Genomic DNA, 17,499 nt, shown 5'->3' with positions numbered 1-17,499 from the left:
CAGTCAGTGAGTTAGAGCCCCGCATAGGGCTCTTTGCTGACAGCTCGGAGCCTGGAGCCTGCTTCAGATTCTGTCTTCCTCTCTCTCTCTGCTCCACCCCTGCTCATGCTCTGTCTCTCAAGAATGAATAAATGTTAAAAAAAAAAAAAAAAAAAAAAAAAGAATCTATTAATGTCTTGGTTAATTTATTAATTATTAAGGAAATTTTATTCTGGGTGGAAAAAGGATATTCCTCTGTGATAGAAAAAAAGGATTTTTCTCATACCTCTAGGAATTTCAGGAGCAACTGAAAATCACCACATTTAAAGATCTGGTCATCAGGGACAAGGAACTGACTGGGGCATTAATTGCTTCTCTTATCAACTGCTACATCAGAGATAATGCTGCTGTTGATGGCATTAGCTTACACTTACAGGACATCTGCCCCCTTCTGTATAGCACTGATGACGCAGTTTGCTCTAAGGTATGATGCTTTAGTAGCTATATCAGTATTTCTTACAGGAGGTTTCATGGTATGAAAAACCCACTAGAACTGGAATCGGGAACCGTCTTTTACTTAACATATGAAGTCCCTTGGGTAGGTCTCTTAACCTCTCCTGGCCTCAGAGTCTTTGTGCATAAGGGATCAGAATATATCATTTCTTAAAATCCTTGTATATTTAAGTTTTTCATAAAGAATTTTGATAGCATTTCTAGAGCATTTTTTTTTTAATTTTTTTTTTTTTCAACGTTTTTTATTTATTTTTGGGACAGAGAGAGACAGAGCATGAACGGGGGAGGGGCAGAGAGAGAGAGGGAGACACAGAATCGGAAACAGGCTCCAGGCTCCCAGCCATCAGCCCAGAGCCTGACGCGGGGCTCGAACTCACGGACCGCGAGATCATGACCTGGCTGAAGTCGGACGCTTAACCGACTGCGCCACCCAGGCGCCCCTAGAGCATATATTTTTAAATGGTTAAGTAATGTTTCTCCTTAGAAATTAAAAATCACTAAAACTTTAAGTCTGTAATGAATTAGAGTTAATTGGGCAATTTTTATTGATCCTTTCCTACAGGTGAAAATAATTTAAAAAATCAGTATCACAATGGACTGCCTGCTGACCAATAATGTATTGACTAGGCAAGAGATTTACCAGTCAAAAGCTATCTTGATTTAAATATTTGTGAGAGGAATTAAGAATAGCTAGGATTTTTTGGTCAAAAATTTTTCTGCCTAAAATTAAGAAGAAGTAAGTTTGTAGAGTTTTTATTTTTTCATGAGATTTGTATTGGGACACAGATCAAAACTTGTGTTGATAGCATCATCTGTGTGCTGAATTTTATATCTTAAGTTCTTGTCATCTCTAATTCTAGGCAAATGAACTTCTGCAGCGTTCCCGACAAGTTCAAAATAAGATTGAAAAGGAAAGAATGTTAAGGGAATCCTTAAAGGAATATCAGAAAATCAGCAATCAAGTGGACCTTTCCAATGTTTGTGCTCAGTATAGACAAGGTGGGAAACAAAATGTTCATACCTTGTTCCTTACTCGGGGGACAAATGACGGAAGAAGTTACTGATGAAGAGCTTCTTCCCAAAAGCAAATCCTCCTTCAACTTCAGTTGCCCAAGTGATACCACACAGGAAATTCATGCCTTGTGTTTTAGTATTTAATGACTGTACTAGCCTCTGCAAAATCTATTGTGCTCTTTTTATATCTTGAAACGTAACTTTCCCACACTGGAGTTTCAGTCCTTGTCCAGTTAAACTACTGTCTGTATTAGATAGCTTCCTGGGTTACATTTATTTTTTGGATGCTTTAAATTCTTCTGACTAATTTTTAAAATAGTACCTGTCTGCTTGCTTTAAAATTATTTTAGGGGCACCTGGGTGGCTCAGTTGGTGAAATGTCCAACTCTTGATTTCAGCTCAGGTCATGATCTCACGTTTAGTGAGATCCGAGCCCCGAGTTGGGAATCCATGCTGACAGCACGGAGCCTGCTAGGAGTTCTCTCTCTCCCTCTCTCTCTGTCCCTTCCCTGTGACGTGAGGGCATTCTCTCTCTCTCAGAATAAGTAAATAATCTTTTAAAAATAAAATAAAATTACTTTAAATCAAATCTAACATGTAAAAGTAATAACTGTTAGCACAGATATTGTTTTGAACTCCGAGATTTTTTTTTTCCCATCCAGGAACTGAAACCTTCCCTTTTATTCTAACTATGAAAATGTTTTTCCAATGAAGAAGATATATTTAATAGCTGCATTTTAGGCATATTGATACCTTGTTCTTTGGTAGATTCACCAGACATATCTTATATGATACTGTCATCAGGTGACCAGTGTACAGTAGAGAAATAATAGCCTTGATCAGTATTTTTATAAACCAGCTAAGGGAAAACACATCCAGCCTAGTAATAACCCTTAACTTGGTCCTTTTCCTTTCTCATTAGTCCGTTTTTATGAGGGTGTGGTGGAGCTCTCTCTTACTGCTGCAGAAAAAAAAGATCCTCAGGGTCTTGGACTTCATTTCTATAAACATGGAGAACCAGAAGAAGACCTTGTGGGCCTGCAGGCTTTCCAAGAAAGGCAAGTTTCATCACCTTAGCAGATTGTTGACTTACAGACTTTTCTTGGTGTAAAGTTTGATTGATAGTACTGTATTAGGAAATAATATTTTAAGTACACTTATAAAGTTGGATTTTGCTTTCATTTAAAAATGTCTTGTTTTAGGGGCACCTGGGTGGCTCAATTGGTTAAGCATCCGACTTTGGTTCAGGTCATGATCTCACAGTTTGTGGGTTCACGCCCCAAGTTGGGCTCTGCGCTGACAGTGTGGAGCCTGCTTGAGATTCTCTCTCTCTGCCCCTCCGCCATGTGCACACATGTGGGCTCTCACTCTCAAAAATAAATAAACTTTTTAAAAAAAATGTCTTGTGGGGCGCCTGGGTGGCTCAGTCGGTTAAGCGGCCGACTTCGGCTCAGGTCATGATCTCGCGGTCCATGAGTTCGAGCCCCGCGTCGGGCTCTGTGCTCACAGCTCAGAGCCTAGAGCCTGTTTCAGATTTTGTGTCTCCCTCTCTCTGACCCTCCCCCGTTCATGCTCTGTCTCTCTGTCTCATAAATAAATAAACGTTAAAAAAAAAAAAAAAAAAGTCTTGTTTTTTTAAACTGAATTAGGATAATTCGTAGTTTAGAAGTTTTAGTCTGGTGAATATTCTTAAGGACTTGCCTCTCTAGTTTCTATAACACTTTATTAATGTCAATTTTAAGTGAAATAACTTGGGGCACCTGGGTGGCTCAGTCAGTTGAGTCTCTTGGTTTTGGCTCAGGTCATGATCCCAGGGTTGTGGGATCGAGCTCCAAGCTGAGCGTGGACCCTGCCTGAGATTCCTTTTCTTCTCTCTCTCTCTCTCTCTCTTTCTCTCTTTCTCTCTTTCTCTCTCTCTTTCTCTCTTTCCCTCCCTCTCTCTCCCCACCTCCCTCCCTCTCCCCACCTCCCTCCCTCACTGCCTCCCTCTGCCCCTCTCCCCAACTCATGTGTGCTCACGCTCTTAAATAAATAATGAATGAATGAGCTAACTTATTTGGAACCATCTCTTCCCCTGCCTAATTTCTGGTTCTGGGTGAAGATGTGTATTTTATTTTAAGGGATGATTTTTAAATGTTCACAAATTAGTAATGACTGTTAAAAAATGTGTGTCCACAAAGAAAATATATAACCTATCTAAAATGTGATTTTATTGATACATTCATTTTTATGACTTCAGTCTTTTTTGGTTAACCAGATGTTTCTAAAACCTAGAAAAAGTATACAATTTGTATTATTTTATCCAAATATATGTGTGTACATACATCTGTTTCCCAAAATAGTCTTCAAATTCTTCTGTGTATTTAAATTAGATAAGTCATTTGCTGTCTCATTAAATAATGCAGTTGCTCCTTTTCCATTCTTTTTCAGATTAAACAGTTACAAGTGTATTACAGACACGCTTCAAGAACTGGTAAATCAAAGTAAGGCTGCTCCTCAGTCTCCCAGTGTACCCAAAAAACCTGGGCCTCCAGTACTGTCATCTGACCCCAATATGCTGAGTAATGAAGAAGCAGGACATCATGTAAGAGACATAGCATATTTTTATTCTGAAATTACATTGTTTAGTTCCGTTCATTGTTTATTCTGAAATTACATTGTTTAGTAGTGGTGACAGCTCCTCTTGGGAGAGGTAGTAGCTCTGAGAACTTAGCATTTAATGATTCTCGATTTCAGGATTTTATAAGGTTGATGGTCATGATGTTCAGCAACAGCCTTTAACTGGTAATTTTTCCTTTTTTTTTTATTTTAGTTTGAACAAATGCTTAAACTGTCTCAACGATCCAAAGATGAGCTCTTTAGTATCGCCCTTTATAATTGGCTAATACAAGCTGATCTTGCAGATAAGCTATTGCAGGTAAAAAATACTTTTATTCTAATATTGTTAATTTGTATTTTCAAGTAGCATAACATAATGGATTAAGCATATATATATTTACAGGAAATTCATTTTCTTATCTTGAACCTACCATTAGGTGTTAGAGTAAAGCCAGGTAACGTAATAATCTTTTCCTAGTGGGCAAAATAAGTTATTGCTCTAATTTTCTCATTATTTTAAGGCTGATATGGGTTGTTTATATAGTGGGGTGGAAATCACTGGATTATGAATTAGGAGACCTAAACTTGTTGTTACCTGTGTGTTAATTCAGCATGTGACCTCACACATGTCTTTTTACTATCCTAAGTCTCAGTGTTCTTCAGTCTGTAAAATAAATGTATGACATTTGATAATGGCAAGGATGTCTTTGAGCTAAGAGTCTAGGAATCTGTAGCTCTGTTTTCAAAGTTTATTAAGATTTATAATTGGATTGTAATTATTTTAATCAGCTTCATTTAAGTATCATAGCAGCTCTTTAACTCTGATAAAACAAAAGTCATAACATATATAATGAGAAAAACTGTCCTCTGTTGGATTATAATTTTGCTAATGTATTCATGAAACACGGCACACCTGTAGTCTTAAAATGTTATAGTTACTACATAAAGAGCAAGTAAATAGTTAGAAAATGTTTCTGAGTAACTGTATGATTTGCAGATTGCTTCTCCATTTCTGGAGCCACATCTAGTCCGAATGGCCAAAGTTGATCAAAACAAAGTTCGTTATATGGATTTACTGTGGAGATATTATGAAAAGAACAGAAGCTTTAGTAATGCTGCTCGTGTACTGTCGAAATTGGCTGACATGCATAGGTATGGTATAATATTCTCACTGTGAAGAATGATTGATAACTAACCTAGATCTAGTTACATCCAGATTTCAGAAAATAAATAGCACCTGGCTGGCTCAGTTGGTAGAACTTGTAACTCAACCTCAGGGTTGTGAGTTTTAGCCCCATGTTGGACGTGGAGTCTACTTAAAAAAAAAACAAAAAAACAAAAAAACAAAAAAACAAAAGAAAGAAAGAAAACCTCATTCAGGTTATATGCATGTAGAATTTTAATGCTTTTACTTGGACTGAAAGTTTACAGTTTTCTCTTTTTGTTTTTCATAGTGTATAGAAGGTACCAAATACCCAATACCTTCTCTATCCAAACTGTCTTCTAAATCCTTTTTTTTTTTTATTTAATGCTTATTTATTTTGAGAAAGAGAGAGAGTTGGGGGAGGGGCAGAGGGAGAGGGAGACAGAGAAACCCAAGCAGGCTCTGTGCCATCTGCATAGAGCCTGATGTGGGGCTCGAACTCATGAACCATGAGATCATGACCCAAGCTGAAATCAAGAGTCAGACGCTTAACCAACTGACCTACCCAGGCACCCCCTGAAACTTTTCTTTAAAGTTTGTCTTTAGATTCTTTCCTACTAAAAGCAGTTAATTAGTATTCTTAATTAAAAGGACAAAAACTTCTCAAAGGCTTTACAATTTTAAATGTTTTACTAATTCTAGACTTATTTCCTCTGCTCTCACATTGTTTTAAATTACTGAAAAAGTTTTGAGCATATATGTTGAAGATTATTAAGAATCTCGTTAAAGAAAGCATTGAAATTTCTAGTTCGATTATCATATCAAAAAACAATTTTTTTTTTTTTTTTTTTTTAGAGAAAGAGCAAGTGAGGGGAAGAGAGAGAGAGAATCTTAAGCAGGCTCCCCACTGAGCACAGAGCCCATTGTGGGGCTCGATCCCACAACCCTGGGATCATGACCTGAGCTGAAGTCAAGAGTCAGACACTCAACCAACTGAGCTGTGAGCTACCCAGAGAACCCTCAAAATACGATTTAATACAATCTGGATAGATCATTAATTTGACCCTGTGTTTTCATTTGGAATTTTCTTTGCCAAAATAATGCAAGTGCTATTTCTAAAAACTGTAGATCAGTTAAGTTAGGAGGAGGATGTTGTTGAAGCAAAGCGGTTATTAAACCAAATTAATCAGAATGGTCATTTATGGGGATGCCTGTTTGGCTCAGTCAGTAGAGCTTGTGACTCTTGATCTCAGGGTTGTGAATTCAAGCCCCACCATAGGCATAGAGCTTACATTAAAAAAAAAAAAAAAAAAAAAAATACATACATATATATGTACATACAATAAAGTAAAATAAATTTAAAGAGTCTAGATGTGACTAATAGGAAATGTGAGTATGTATATATGTGTTCTTAATTGCTCTTCCATTAGTATTTATTGTCCTTTTTCCTTGTTATAACAATAATTTTATTGTTATTAAGTATTCAGAAATTCTCTGACTTTGAAGAATACTTGTTATCCATATTTTCATTATACATAATACAATGTAACCGAATTTCTTCCTCATGTGAGATACCCTGTCCATCCACAATTTAGCTCTCAGCTTACCATCTCTCTCCACAATAAAATATCTTTCCAACTATAATGTTACTTTTTATCACTATACTTTTTGTATATATAGTCTGCAAAAAAATAAATTTGTAGTTATAGAATGTTCTATTTTAAGTAATTTAGAAATGTTACCACTTTTAATATGTTTAATTCAAGTATGTATTTTTTAGAGATGAGAGGGGAAAGAAAGGGAAGCTCCTTCAGAAATGGGTTCTAAACTAAACAGACTCCTAAAATAGTCCTTTATGTGCAACATTAAGAGATGGTGAGTGCGAAGTAACTGTCCTCTACACCTGTACTTTGAAAGATAGAAGGGAGAAAGGACTTAATTCTTTTTCCCTTTTGCTTTTTGCAGGGGGGAGCAGGGAGGGAGAAAATATGGAAGCCATAGTTATACAGAAGGACGGTTTGAGATCTCTGAAAGGAAAAGCTAGTTTTTTCCTGATTCAAATTGAAAGTAATGGGGATATCAAAAGTTACATTTAATACTGGTTGCTTTGAGAGGTTCCCACCAACCAAATGAATTAGCGTGTTTGTTTTTAATGCCAAGTCACTTTATAATGTCAAAGAACCACATCTGATAGAGTTAGGGGATTGGAAAGGACTAAAGATGGTAACCATGGAGATGGATACATGTTTGGGTCTTTCTGACATCTGCCAGCCAGCCAGCCAGAGCACCAGTGATGTATGTTCAAGGAGTAGTGAGAAACATAAACACCATTTTTATTCCCAGGGAGCTCCCATTCCAGTGGGTAGATTTCGTGCATGCAAGTTCAGGGTCTGTGAATACAATAAAAATAGGATAGTATGGTAGAAATTGCCGGATGAGGACGAGAGTGAGGAGCTGCTCTAGTTAAGATTGGTCAGAGGAGGCCTCACAAATTGTCATAAAAATTGATTCTTAAGTGACACGGATAGGCAGCTGTTAAAGAACAGAGGAAGGGGTCCAGGCATGGAGCAATGGTCTCTGCAGAGGCAATCTATTCAATTCAAGTTTATCGTGTTTAGAGTACAAAAAAAAGTCATTGGCTTGGAGATGGTGAACAAGGGAGCAAGTAGAAGGAGCAGAGGTTGAAGGAGTGGGTGAAGGCATGTGACATAATCAGATGTTTGTTTTTAAGAGGTCAATCTAGGGGCTCCTGGGTGGCTCAGTCGGTTGAACGGCCGACTTCAGCGCAGGTCATGATCTCGCAGTCTGTGAGTTCGAGCCCCGCGTCGGGCTCTGTGCTGACAGCTCAGAGCCTGGAGCCTGTTTCGGATTCTGTGTCTCCCTCTCTCTGACCCTCCCCCATTCATGCTCTGTCTCTCTCTGTCTCAAAAATAAATGTTAAAAAAAAAAAAAAAATTAAAAAAAAAAAAAGGGGTCAATCTAGTTGTTTTGTGGATGATCACATGTAGATTGGCCATATTCAGGTAGAGAAGCGAAGAATGTGAGGAGTAATCGAGAATGTTTTCCTTAATTTTAGTTTTAGAAGAATCCAAGTTTTAATATACTGAATTAAAGTTTTAAAATAGGATGTAACTTTTTTGGCTATAAACTTAAGTATTTCTTTATTTGATGCCTTAAATTGTAGATCTCTTTTATTAGAAATCCTGTAATAATTTTTTCAAGTTTTAAATGGCCTTTTATGTTCATTTGGTGTATAAAAAATAATGTGTCATAATTGATATATTTGTATATTGGATCCTTAGGAATTCATATAAATAAAATAAGAGTTTTTCCTCCCAGCACAGAAATTTCACTTCAGCAGCGACTAGAGTACATTGCTCGAGCCATTCTTAGTGCCAAAAGTTCCACTGCCATTTCATCAATAGCCGCAGATGGTGAATTCCTTCATGAATTAGAAGAAAAAATGGAAGTAAGTGCTAAAGATACTTAAGCTTTGTCTGCATTGATCAGTAGCCACATTTATTCCATTTTTCCTTCTTCCTTCCAGTCAATAACAGGTCAGTAGCAGTCAGCATTATTCTAGTTTATTTTCATATTTAGATATAAATATTTTAAAAGATTTTAAGTCTGTAGCACTTGGGTCACAGCACATTACTGTAATTAAAATTTTTTCTCTGTGGCATTTTTGAAGGTTTTTTCCAACTGTTCCAACACCAAGGACATTATATCACAATTACCATCTATTCTGGAAGCTAATGAGTAGATATATGAAATAGAGTAGGTTAAACTGCCCTAATTAAGAGACCCAGAAGTATATAATGGTCCAAATACAAAAGCTTATTCGTCATTCACAAATATCCACAGAGTGGGTGTTCCTGATTGGCCATTGGCTTTCTTCCACTTGATTGATTTCAAGACCCTATTTTACAGCTTTATTGTCTCCTATGGTCTTATCTTTTTCTTCTCTCAAAGGGAGTTAGAAAACAAAAAACATGTAAGACGCATATTCACTCTCTTAAAGACCTAAACCCTGAAGTGACATACTTTACTTCCACTCACATTCCTTTGAAGAGAACTTAATTTTATACCGTATCTCCCTGCAAAGGAGTTGAGAAGTATAATGTAGGTATTGTCTGGCTACAGTCATGGGAAGAACGAATGTTAGAGGTAGCATAGGCTCTCTGCCACAGTATACTTCCTTTGAAATCTTTTATGTTGTGATGAAGAGTTGCTGGTCTCTTAGGTCTTTATTTACACATTTTTCTTATTGAGGTGTGATTGACATCTAACATATTACAGATGTGTAATGTAATGATTCAGTATTTTTAGATATTGCAAAATGATCACCATATTAAGTCTAGTTAACATTTATCATCATACATAATTACAATTTTTTTTCTTGTGATAAGAGCTTTTAAGATCTATTCAACACCTTTCAAATATGCACTATGGTGTTATTAACTATAGTCACTATGCTGTTTTGTATACGTTAGTTTTACTTTAACAAACTTAAACTCAGATACTAGGAATCATTCCTTCAAGTACTTGTTGATTTATCATAAAGAACATAAGACTTGCTTTTTTTTAAATCCAAACTAGGTTGCTAGGATCCAACTTCAGATACAAGAGACACTACAAAGGCAATATTCCCATCATTCTTCAGTACAGGATGCAATTTCTCAGCTGGATTCCGAACTAATGGACATAACTAAGGTAATAAAAAAGCAAGTTGAATTACTCTAGCAGTCACCTAATATCTACAGATTCCTTGTTTCTTTTGTGTTCTACTCTGTGTTTCATGGGAAAGATTAATCTATCTCCACAAAATAAGATAAGCCATTCTTGGGAGCATGTTGCTGGGCTGACAAATCACTGCTGTGGTATCTTACTCTTAGGAAGAGTTTACTTGCTCTTTGCAGGCCATTTTCTACCAAAAATCTATCAGCCTCACATGGGGCTTTGTTAAAATTCCTGCCATCTATTTTATGGCCTTGTTTCTTGTCTTGGAAAAGTAATTTATGTTTCCTTGTATCTTCAAGCCTCTCCCACTCTGTATTTCTGAGCAATTCCTTTTTCAATTATTCTTGAACATTTCTCCAAATACTGTGAAACACTCTGAGATTTGTCAGTATTTCCAAGATTTTGGAAACTCTAGTTTAGACAACACTAATTATAAAAGAAATATCATTGCAGTAGCTCCCTGCCAGCCAAGGGGGAAAAAGGCACAATGTTGAAATCTATTTAAATGTATTTACCGTGTCTTCACCATTCTTAATCGGGGGTTATGACAGCTGTATGTCATCATGTCTTTGTATCATGTATTAGGAACTTTGAATAAAATCCTTGATTACTTTTAATTGTCAAAGAGTTCATCACTGTTAATTTCTGACTGCTGACCTCTGGTTGCATGTATAATGATGACATTTTCTCTGACAGCTTTATGGGGAATTTGCTGACCCGTTTAAACTTGCAGAGTGTAAGCTTGCAATAATTCATTGTGCTGGTTATTCAGACCCTATATTGGTGCAGACACTTTGGCAAGATATCATAGAGAAAGGTAAGTGCTCACTTATGGGTATATTAGCATACATTATTTAGTGACTTGGTAGAGGAATGCAAGCTGCTAGTGGCTCTCCTGTATCTAGAGTAGAGGGTGAGTGGAGGGTACGTAGACATGGCAAAGGGTGGTCCTCCAGAGAATGACCTCAGTTTATACTGGAGAGGGCTCTCAGAGAAAAGGATGTGTCATTTTTGTGGTTGTACTTTTTTTTTTTTTAATGTTTGTTGATTTATTTTGAGAGAGAGGGAGGTGCACGCAAGCTAGGGTGGGGCAGAGAGAGAGGGAGAGAGAATCTCAAGCAGGCTCTACACAGCTAGCATAGAGTCTGACACAGGGCTCAAACTCAAGAACTGTAAGATCATGATGTGAGCCGAAGTCAAGAGTCAGACTCACAACTGACTGAGCCAGTCAGCAGCCTCTGTGGTTGTACTTCTTAATAAGGGATTCTGAGACACTTTCCCAGAATCCTGTAACGAACGCCCTGGTAAGACAAGAGTATTTCAAACACTAACAGAAACACAGTATCTGCTCATTATTTTTTTTTTTTTTAACGTTTTATTTATTTTTTGAGACAGGGAGAGACAGAGCATGAACAGGGGAGGGTCAGAGAGAGGGAGACACAGAATCTGAAACAGGCTCCAGGCTCCGAGCTGTCAGCACAGAGCCCGACGGGGGCTCGAACTCACGGACCGTGAGATCATGACCTGAGCCGAAGTCGGCCGCTTAACCGACTGAGCCACCCAGGCGCCCCAGTATCTGCTCATTATATTAGAATCATTTCTAGGGCATTTGTACCTTGAAACAGAATAAAATAGCCAATTTAAACATTTCCCATTAAAAAACAATTTAGGTTTCTAATGGCGTGTCTTTTTCTTGCAGAATTGAATGAAAGTGTGACGTTGAGCTCCCCGGATAGAATGCATGCTCTTAGTCTCAAGGTTGTGCTCCTTGGCAAAATTTATGCTGGCACACCCCGCTTCTTTCCTTTAGGTAAGCAATAACCTTAAGTGCTATCAGAGGTGTTTTGCTTTCTTTTGATGGTTTTCTTCATTGCAGTGGAAATGCAATGTTCTTCAGAGTCGAATTGTTTCTTTGTTGCTGTTTAGCTCAGCAGTTTATTTCTGCCTCTCCAGAAAGACTTCCAAAGATAGCAGAAATTTGTTGATAAATAGATAGGAAACTTTCTTTGACCTTCCAAGTTTATATATCTATCTGGAAATAGTGCTAACAAACTGTTATGATTATATTGTTGGTAACGCAATGCAAGTTCAAGGAGAAAAGAAAAATGGCTGGTGTTTTTCTGCATGGGCAATCTGTGATTAATTCAACTGCAGTCTATTATACTGAGGACATATTTTTCTTTAAAATAGTAGATAGTTGTGTTAAAAATGCAATTTTGAACCCCTTTCTTATCCAAATATACTGACAATAATTGTTATCTATGTAGTGACTCTTAATTATTAGCCATTTGCCAATGTATAATGTTTTCTTCAACTGTAAATTAACATAAATACACCCATAACGTAGAATGTTAAGCACCTAGTGTTTTTGAAAAATGTTGAGAACCAGGAAAGTGCTCACAACATAACATTAAATTGGGTTTTGTTTTTGTTTTTTGTGTTTAGAGAGAGAGTGCACACGAGCAGGGAGAGGGGCAGAGAGAGAGAGAGAGAGAGAGAGAGAGAGGGGATCTTAAGTAGGCTTCATGCTCAGTGCCGAGTCCAATGTCTGGCTCGATCCCACAATCCTGGGATCATGACCTGAGCTGATATCAAGAGTCAAACGCTCAACTGACTGAGCCACCCAGACACCCCTAAATTGTTTTTTGTTTGTTTGTTTGTTTTAATATTTATTTTTGACAGAGAGAGATTGAGAGACAGAGTGTGAGCAGGGGAGGGGCGGAGAGAGAGGGAGACACAGATTCCGAAGCAGACTCCAGGCTCCAAGCAGTCAGCACTAACCCCAACACGGGGCTCAAATTCATGAGCTGTGAGATCATGACCTGAGCTGAAGTCAGCCGCCCAACTGACTCCGCCTCCCAGGCACCCCTGTTTTTTGTTTGTTTGTTTGTTTTCTTTGTGGGTTTTGTTTTGTTTTGTTTTTTGTTTTTTTAATGTTTTTATTTATTTTTGAGACAGAGAGAGAGCATGAGCAGGGGAGGGGCAGAGAGAGAGGGAGACACAGAATCTGAAGCACATTCCAGGCTCTGAGTGGTCAGCACAGAGCCTGACGCGGGACTCGAACTCACAGACTGTGAGATCATGACCTAAGCTGAAGTCGGATGCTTAACTGACTCAGCCACCCAGGTGCCCCTTTTTTGTTTTTTTTTTTTTTTTAAATGAGGATAGAGACTTGTTTATAGACCATCTCTGATTTAGGACCTCTTCCCTGAAGATGTCAAGAAATAAAACCATTATAGTCATGCCATTTTTCTTGTAAATATAGATTGAAACTGCCATGATATTTCATTAATGAGGAAAATAAAGACAAAATTAAAACTTAACAATTTTAATAATTTTAAAAAGGCCACGTTATACATAATTTCTTTTGAGGTATTTCTGCTTTGACTTAGATTTCTATTTTTATTTTACTTTTTTTTTAATGTTTATTTATTTGAGAGAGAGTGAGCAAGGGAGGTGCAAAGAGAGAGGGAGACAGAATCCCAAGAAGCCTCCACACTGTCAGCACAGAGCCCGATGCAGGGTTTGAACTCGTGAATCATGAGACCGTGACCTGACCAAGAGTGAGACAACCAACTGACAAAGACACGCTGGCACCCACTGACTTGGATTTTTAATTTTTGAGCCCAACAAAGTTTAGGGTAGAAGAATCCTTTTTCTTTCTTTGTTTCTTTCCTTTTTTTTTTTTTTTTTTTTTTTTTTTTTTTTTTTTTTTTTTTTTTTTGGTCCATCTTTCAATGACAAACTTCTGAGGGCTTCAAACTAGAAGTTTAGGGCTTTTGAATTTTGATTACCTATGCAAAATTTTTGTATGGTAAATACTAGAGGAGACGCAGGTTCAGTGGCAGCCTTTTCGGTGATTCCTCTTGCCCATGGATGTTCACATTGGTCAGTCTCAGATTTTAAGTATCATAAATATGAATGTGAGTGTTATTGTTACAATCTTATGACATGACAAGTAGTAAAAAATGAGAATAAGGCCTACTTTTTAGTATCAGGAATTACCAATTCTATAACAACAACAAAATAGTAATTATGTGAGGTGAAGGACATGTTAACTAACCTTACTGAAGTAAACATTTCACAATATGTATGTGTATCACATCACATTGTATACCTTAAACTTACACAATGTAATATGGCAGTTATAGCTCAATAAGCTGAGGGTGGGGAGGGAGTTAACAATTCTAATTTCTGATCTTTTTCCCTCTCCAGATTTTATTGTGCAGTTTTTAGAACAGCAAGTTTGTACTTTGAACTGGGATGTAGGTTTTGTAATACAGACAATGAGTGAAATTGGAGTGCCATTACCTAGGCTACTGGAAGTATATGATCACTTGTTCAAGTCACGGGTAAGGAAAATATGAAACAAAATGAAATAATATTTTTTTAATTTAAAAAATTATATTTAATGTTTATCTTTAAGAGAGAGGGAGAAGTAGAGTGCAAGCAAGGGAGGGGCAGAGAGAGAGGGAGACACAGAATCTGAAGCAGGCTCCAGGCTCTGAGCTATCAGCACAGAGCCCAACACAGGGCTTAAACTCACAAACTTGGAGATCATGACCTGAGCTGAAATCGGACGCTTAACTGACTGACCCAACCAGTCAGCCCGAAATAATTTTATTTAAGGTAAATGAACATTTTCTGGATAAAAGAGGAAGAGCATTTTTATTTATATCTCATGTGATAAAATCGATCAGAAATTTGCTTCATTTGTTGAACATAAATTATCATACTTTAGATTTCTAAAACCGATAATGAGTTGTTTTGCTTTATATTATAAAAATAAAATATTTGATAATATTAGTAAATATAGTTATATTTGCTTTACTCTTGGTGGAATAGGCTAAACCCATAAAGAATTACCATTTAATGGGGCGTCTGTTTGGCTCATTCGGTTAAGCGTCCCACTTTGGCTCAGGTCATGATCTCACAGTTCGGGAGTTCGAGCCCCACATCGGGCTCTGTGCTGATGGCTCAGAGCCTGGAGCCTGCTTCGGATTCTGTTGTCTCCATCTCTTTCTGCCCCTTCCCCACTTGTGCTCTGTCTCTCTCTGTCTGTCAAAAATAAATTAAAAAAAAATTTTTTTTTAATTGTAACCTTTAAAAAAAAAAAGAATTACCATTTACTTTAACAAAACAAAATAACAGTGTATTTATTCCTTATAACTTCATTTAAAATATACCAAACATCTTCCTCACCACCAGAAAAGAAAACTTTTGTTAACTGTGATGGTGATGCCTGGTAACTAGATTTATGGTGATCATTTCTCAGTATAAACAAATAGCGAATCGTTACAATGTACACCTGAAACAAATAGGTGTCAGTTATACCTCAATGTAAATAAAAATCTTTCTTACCACATTGAGCCTTATCAGACTATGTATTTTCTAATTTTTATCCTAAGATAAAAGATCCAAATGGAATCTTGTTGACGTATATATCATTCTTTTATGGTAGCACCATCAAAACGTTTATGCAGTGCTTTACAAGGCTCTTGTATATCTCATTTAAGCCCCACAATGAGCCTACGATGGGAAATGAGCAAGTAGTAGTATCCCCATTTTCTGCTACATCTGACAAGGGCTCAAGTCACATAGCTAGTAACTGGTAAGACTAGAACTAGAATTAAGATTCTTCACTGGTTCACCTCAGTCAGTTGAGTGTCCAACTCTTGGTTTCAGCACGGGCGCCTGGGTGGCTCAGTCAGTCGAGTGTTTCAGCTCAGGTCATGATCCCAGGGTCATCGGGCTCTGTGCTGAGTATAGAGCCTGGTTGGGATTTTCTCTTTCTCTCTCTCTGTTCTCTCCCCACCCCCTCCTCAAATAAAAAAATGAGAAAAACATTTTTTTTAATTAGAAAGATTCTTTACTGGTTTAGTCTTTTATTTACAGTATCAGACTAAGTGTGCATAGGTGTAAAGTAAAAGTGATGTCACAGCTATCAAGAAGAGAAACATAAATGATTAAAAAGTCAGTTGACAAAAAAGAAAAGAAAAATCAGTTGACACAGTTTGCTTTATAACTCATGATGTATATTCTCTTTATAGGATCCATTCTGGAACAGAATGAAGAAGCCACTGCACCTTTTGGATTGCATACATGTGCTATTGGCAAGATATGTTGAGAATCCTAGCCAAGTTTTAAATTGTGAGAGGTAACTATAACCATTTCAAATGTTTCTAATAGGTATCTGGGCAGCTAACTTGGAGAGAATGAAGGAAGATGTGGAGATTGACTAGTTGAATGATACCAATTAGCATGTATAAAAGGTTAGAGTTTTTACCATTTTTCAAGCCTTGTCCTAAATCCTTTCTATAGGTAAAGTGATATGAGTTATGAATTACTTCTACACTGCTTCTGTTTTGAATTAGTGACTTAGTGTAGTTCAGTTATGTCTTTGTGATATTATTGGTCATTTCAAGGTATATTTGTTTGAAAAGACCAAAAAAATGTAAATAATTTCATTTTAGGAGTCATACTTAATTGCTTCTTTCCCATTATAATAATCTTCCAAAGGAAAATGGTGGCTATGTGGTAATTCACCTATCTCCTGCATTTCTTGTCTGTTTTCATTTATTTATCATTTAGTTAATCCTATAATCCTTGCTCTTCGTGGGACTGTACTAAAATTAGCAGAAGTTGGAGAGAAGTCTTATGGGAGGAAATGTTTCTTGGGAGAAAAAAAAGCAAACTCCCGTGTGAGAAAGGGGAGAGGAAATGTTTCTGAATGTATTGATAGTTGATCAGGTATCTTTTCTTTTACAGGAGAAGATTTACAAATCTGTCCCTGGATGCTATCTGTGGTTATCTGGTTGAGCTTCAGTCTATGAGCTCGTCAGTAGCAGTACAAACCATCACAGGAAATTTTAAATCTCTTCAGGCTAAACTCGAACGGCTTCATTAATATTATAATGTATTTTCATCTATGCATTTTGATCTGTAAAATAAAAGCTCAGCTGGGTCCAGATATCAGGTGCTGTAAATCTAAGAACAATTTTAATAGAAATGTGGTTTTAAAAGTGGCTACTATCTACAAACAGTACATTTGCCAGATGAATTATTTTTTACTCCTGTTTTGTTTTTTAATCAGGTTAAGAAACACCTGAACTAAGATTACCTATGATCTTAACACAAGAATAAAAAATATTTAGAAACTCTTATTTTTAATTTAATGCAGGCAGAAATTTTGAACTTATGCTATTCATTTTCAAGTTAGTCCAAGGATATGGATATCAAAACTTAAATAGGCTAGCTGAGCAGGTCCCATAATACTGGATTCTACAACAATCCTTTTTTTTTTTTTTTTAATGTTTATTTATTTTTGAGAGGGAGAAAGACAGAACATGAGCAGAGGAGGGGCAAAGAGAGAAGGAGACACAGAATCCAAAGCAGGCTCCAGGCTCCAGGCTCCGAGCTGTCAGCACAGAGCCCAACACAGGGCTCAAATTCACAAACCACGAGATCATGACCTGAGCTGAAGTCGGACGCTTAACTGACTGAGCCACTCA

General features: G+C 37.1%; 1 protein-coding gene across 1 annotated transcript in view; it reads left to right on the top strand.

The window, feature by feature from the left end:
• NUP155 (nucleoporin 155) overlaps window positions 1-16,958 on the top strand; it is a 78,895-nt gene extending 61,937 nt beyond the window's left edge. Inside the window, exons 23-35 of the mRNA XM_058717816.1 lie at window positions 272-463; window positions 1,353-1,491; window positions 2,429-2,564; window positions 3,937-4,090; window positions 4,319-4,423; window positions 5,102-5,256; window positions 8,588-8,717; window positions 9,848-9,961; window positions 10,685-10,805; window positions 11,688-11,798; window positions 14,204-14,340; window positions 16,039-16,145; window positions 16,757-16,958. Of these exons, the coding sequence (XP_058573799.1) occupies window positions 272-463; window positions 1,353-1,491; window positions 2,429-2,564; window positions 3,937-4,090; window positions 4,319-4,423; window positions 5,102-5,256; window positions 8,588-8,717; window positions 9,848-9,961; window positions 10,685-10,805; window positions 11,688-11,798; window positions 14,204-14,340; window positions 16,039-16,145; window positions 16,757-16,895 (1,740 nt within the window). The 3' untranslated portion in view covers window positions 16,896-16,958. The remainder of the gene's footprint in view (window positions 1-271; window positions 464-1,352; window positions 1,492-2,428; window positions 2,565-3,936; window positions 4,091-4,318; window positions 4,424-5,101; window positions 5,257-8,587; window positions 8,718-9,847; window positions 9,962-10,684; window positions 10,806-11,687; window positions 11,799-14,203; window positions 14,341-16,038; window positions 16,146-16,756) is intronic.
• Window positions 16,959-17,499: the final 541 nt, after the last annotated feature.

The sequence above is a fragment of the Neofelis nebulosa genome, chromosome 1 (genome assembly GCF_028018385.1).
Source record: "Neofelis nebulosa isolate mNeoNeb1 chromosome 1, mNeoNeb1.pri, whole genome shotgun sequence".
NCBI classification, from domain to species: Eukaryota; Metazoa; Chordata; class Mammalia; order Carnivora; family Felidae; genus Neofelis; species Neofelis nebulosa.
The sequence above is the reverse complement of the archived record's forward strand: the minus strand, read 5'-3'. Positions and strand labels throughout refer to the sequence as shown.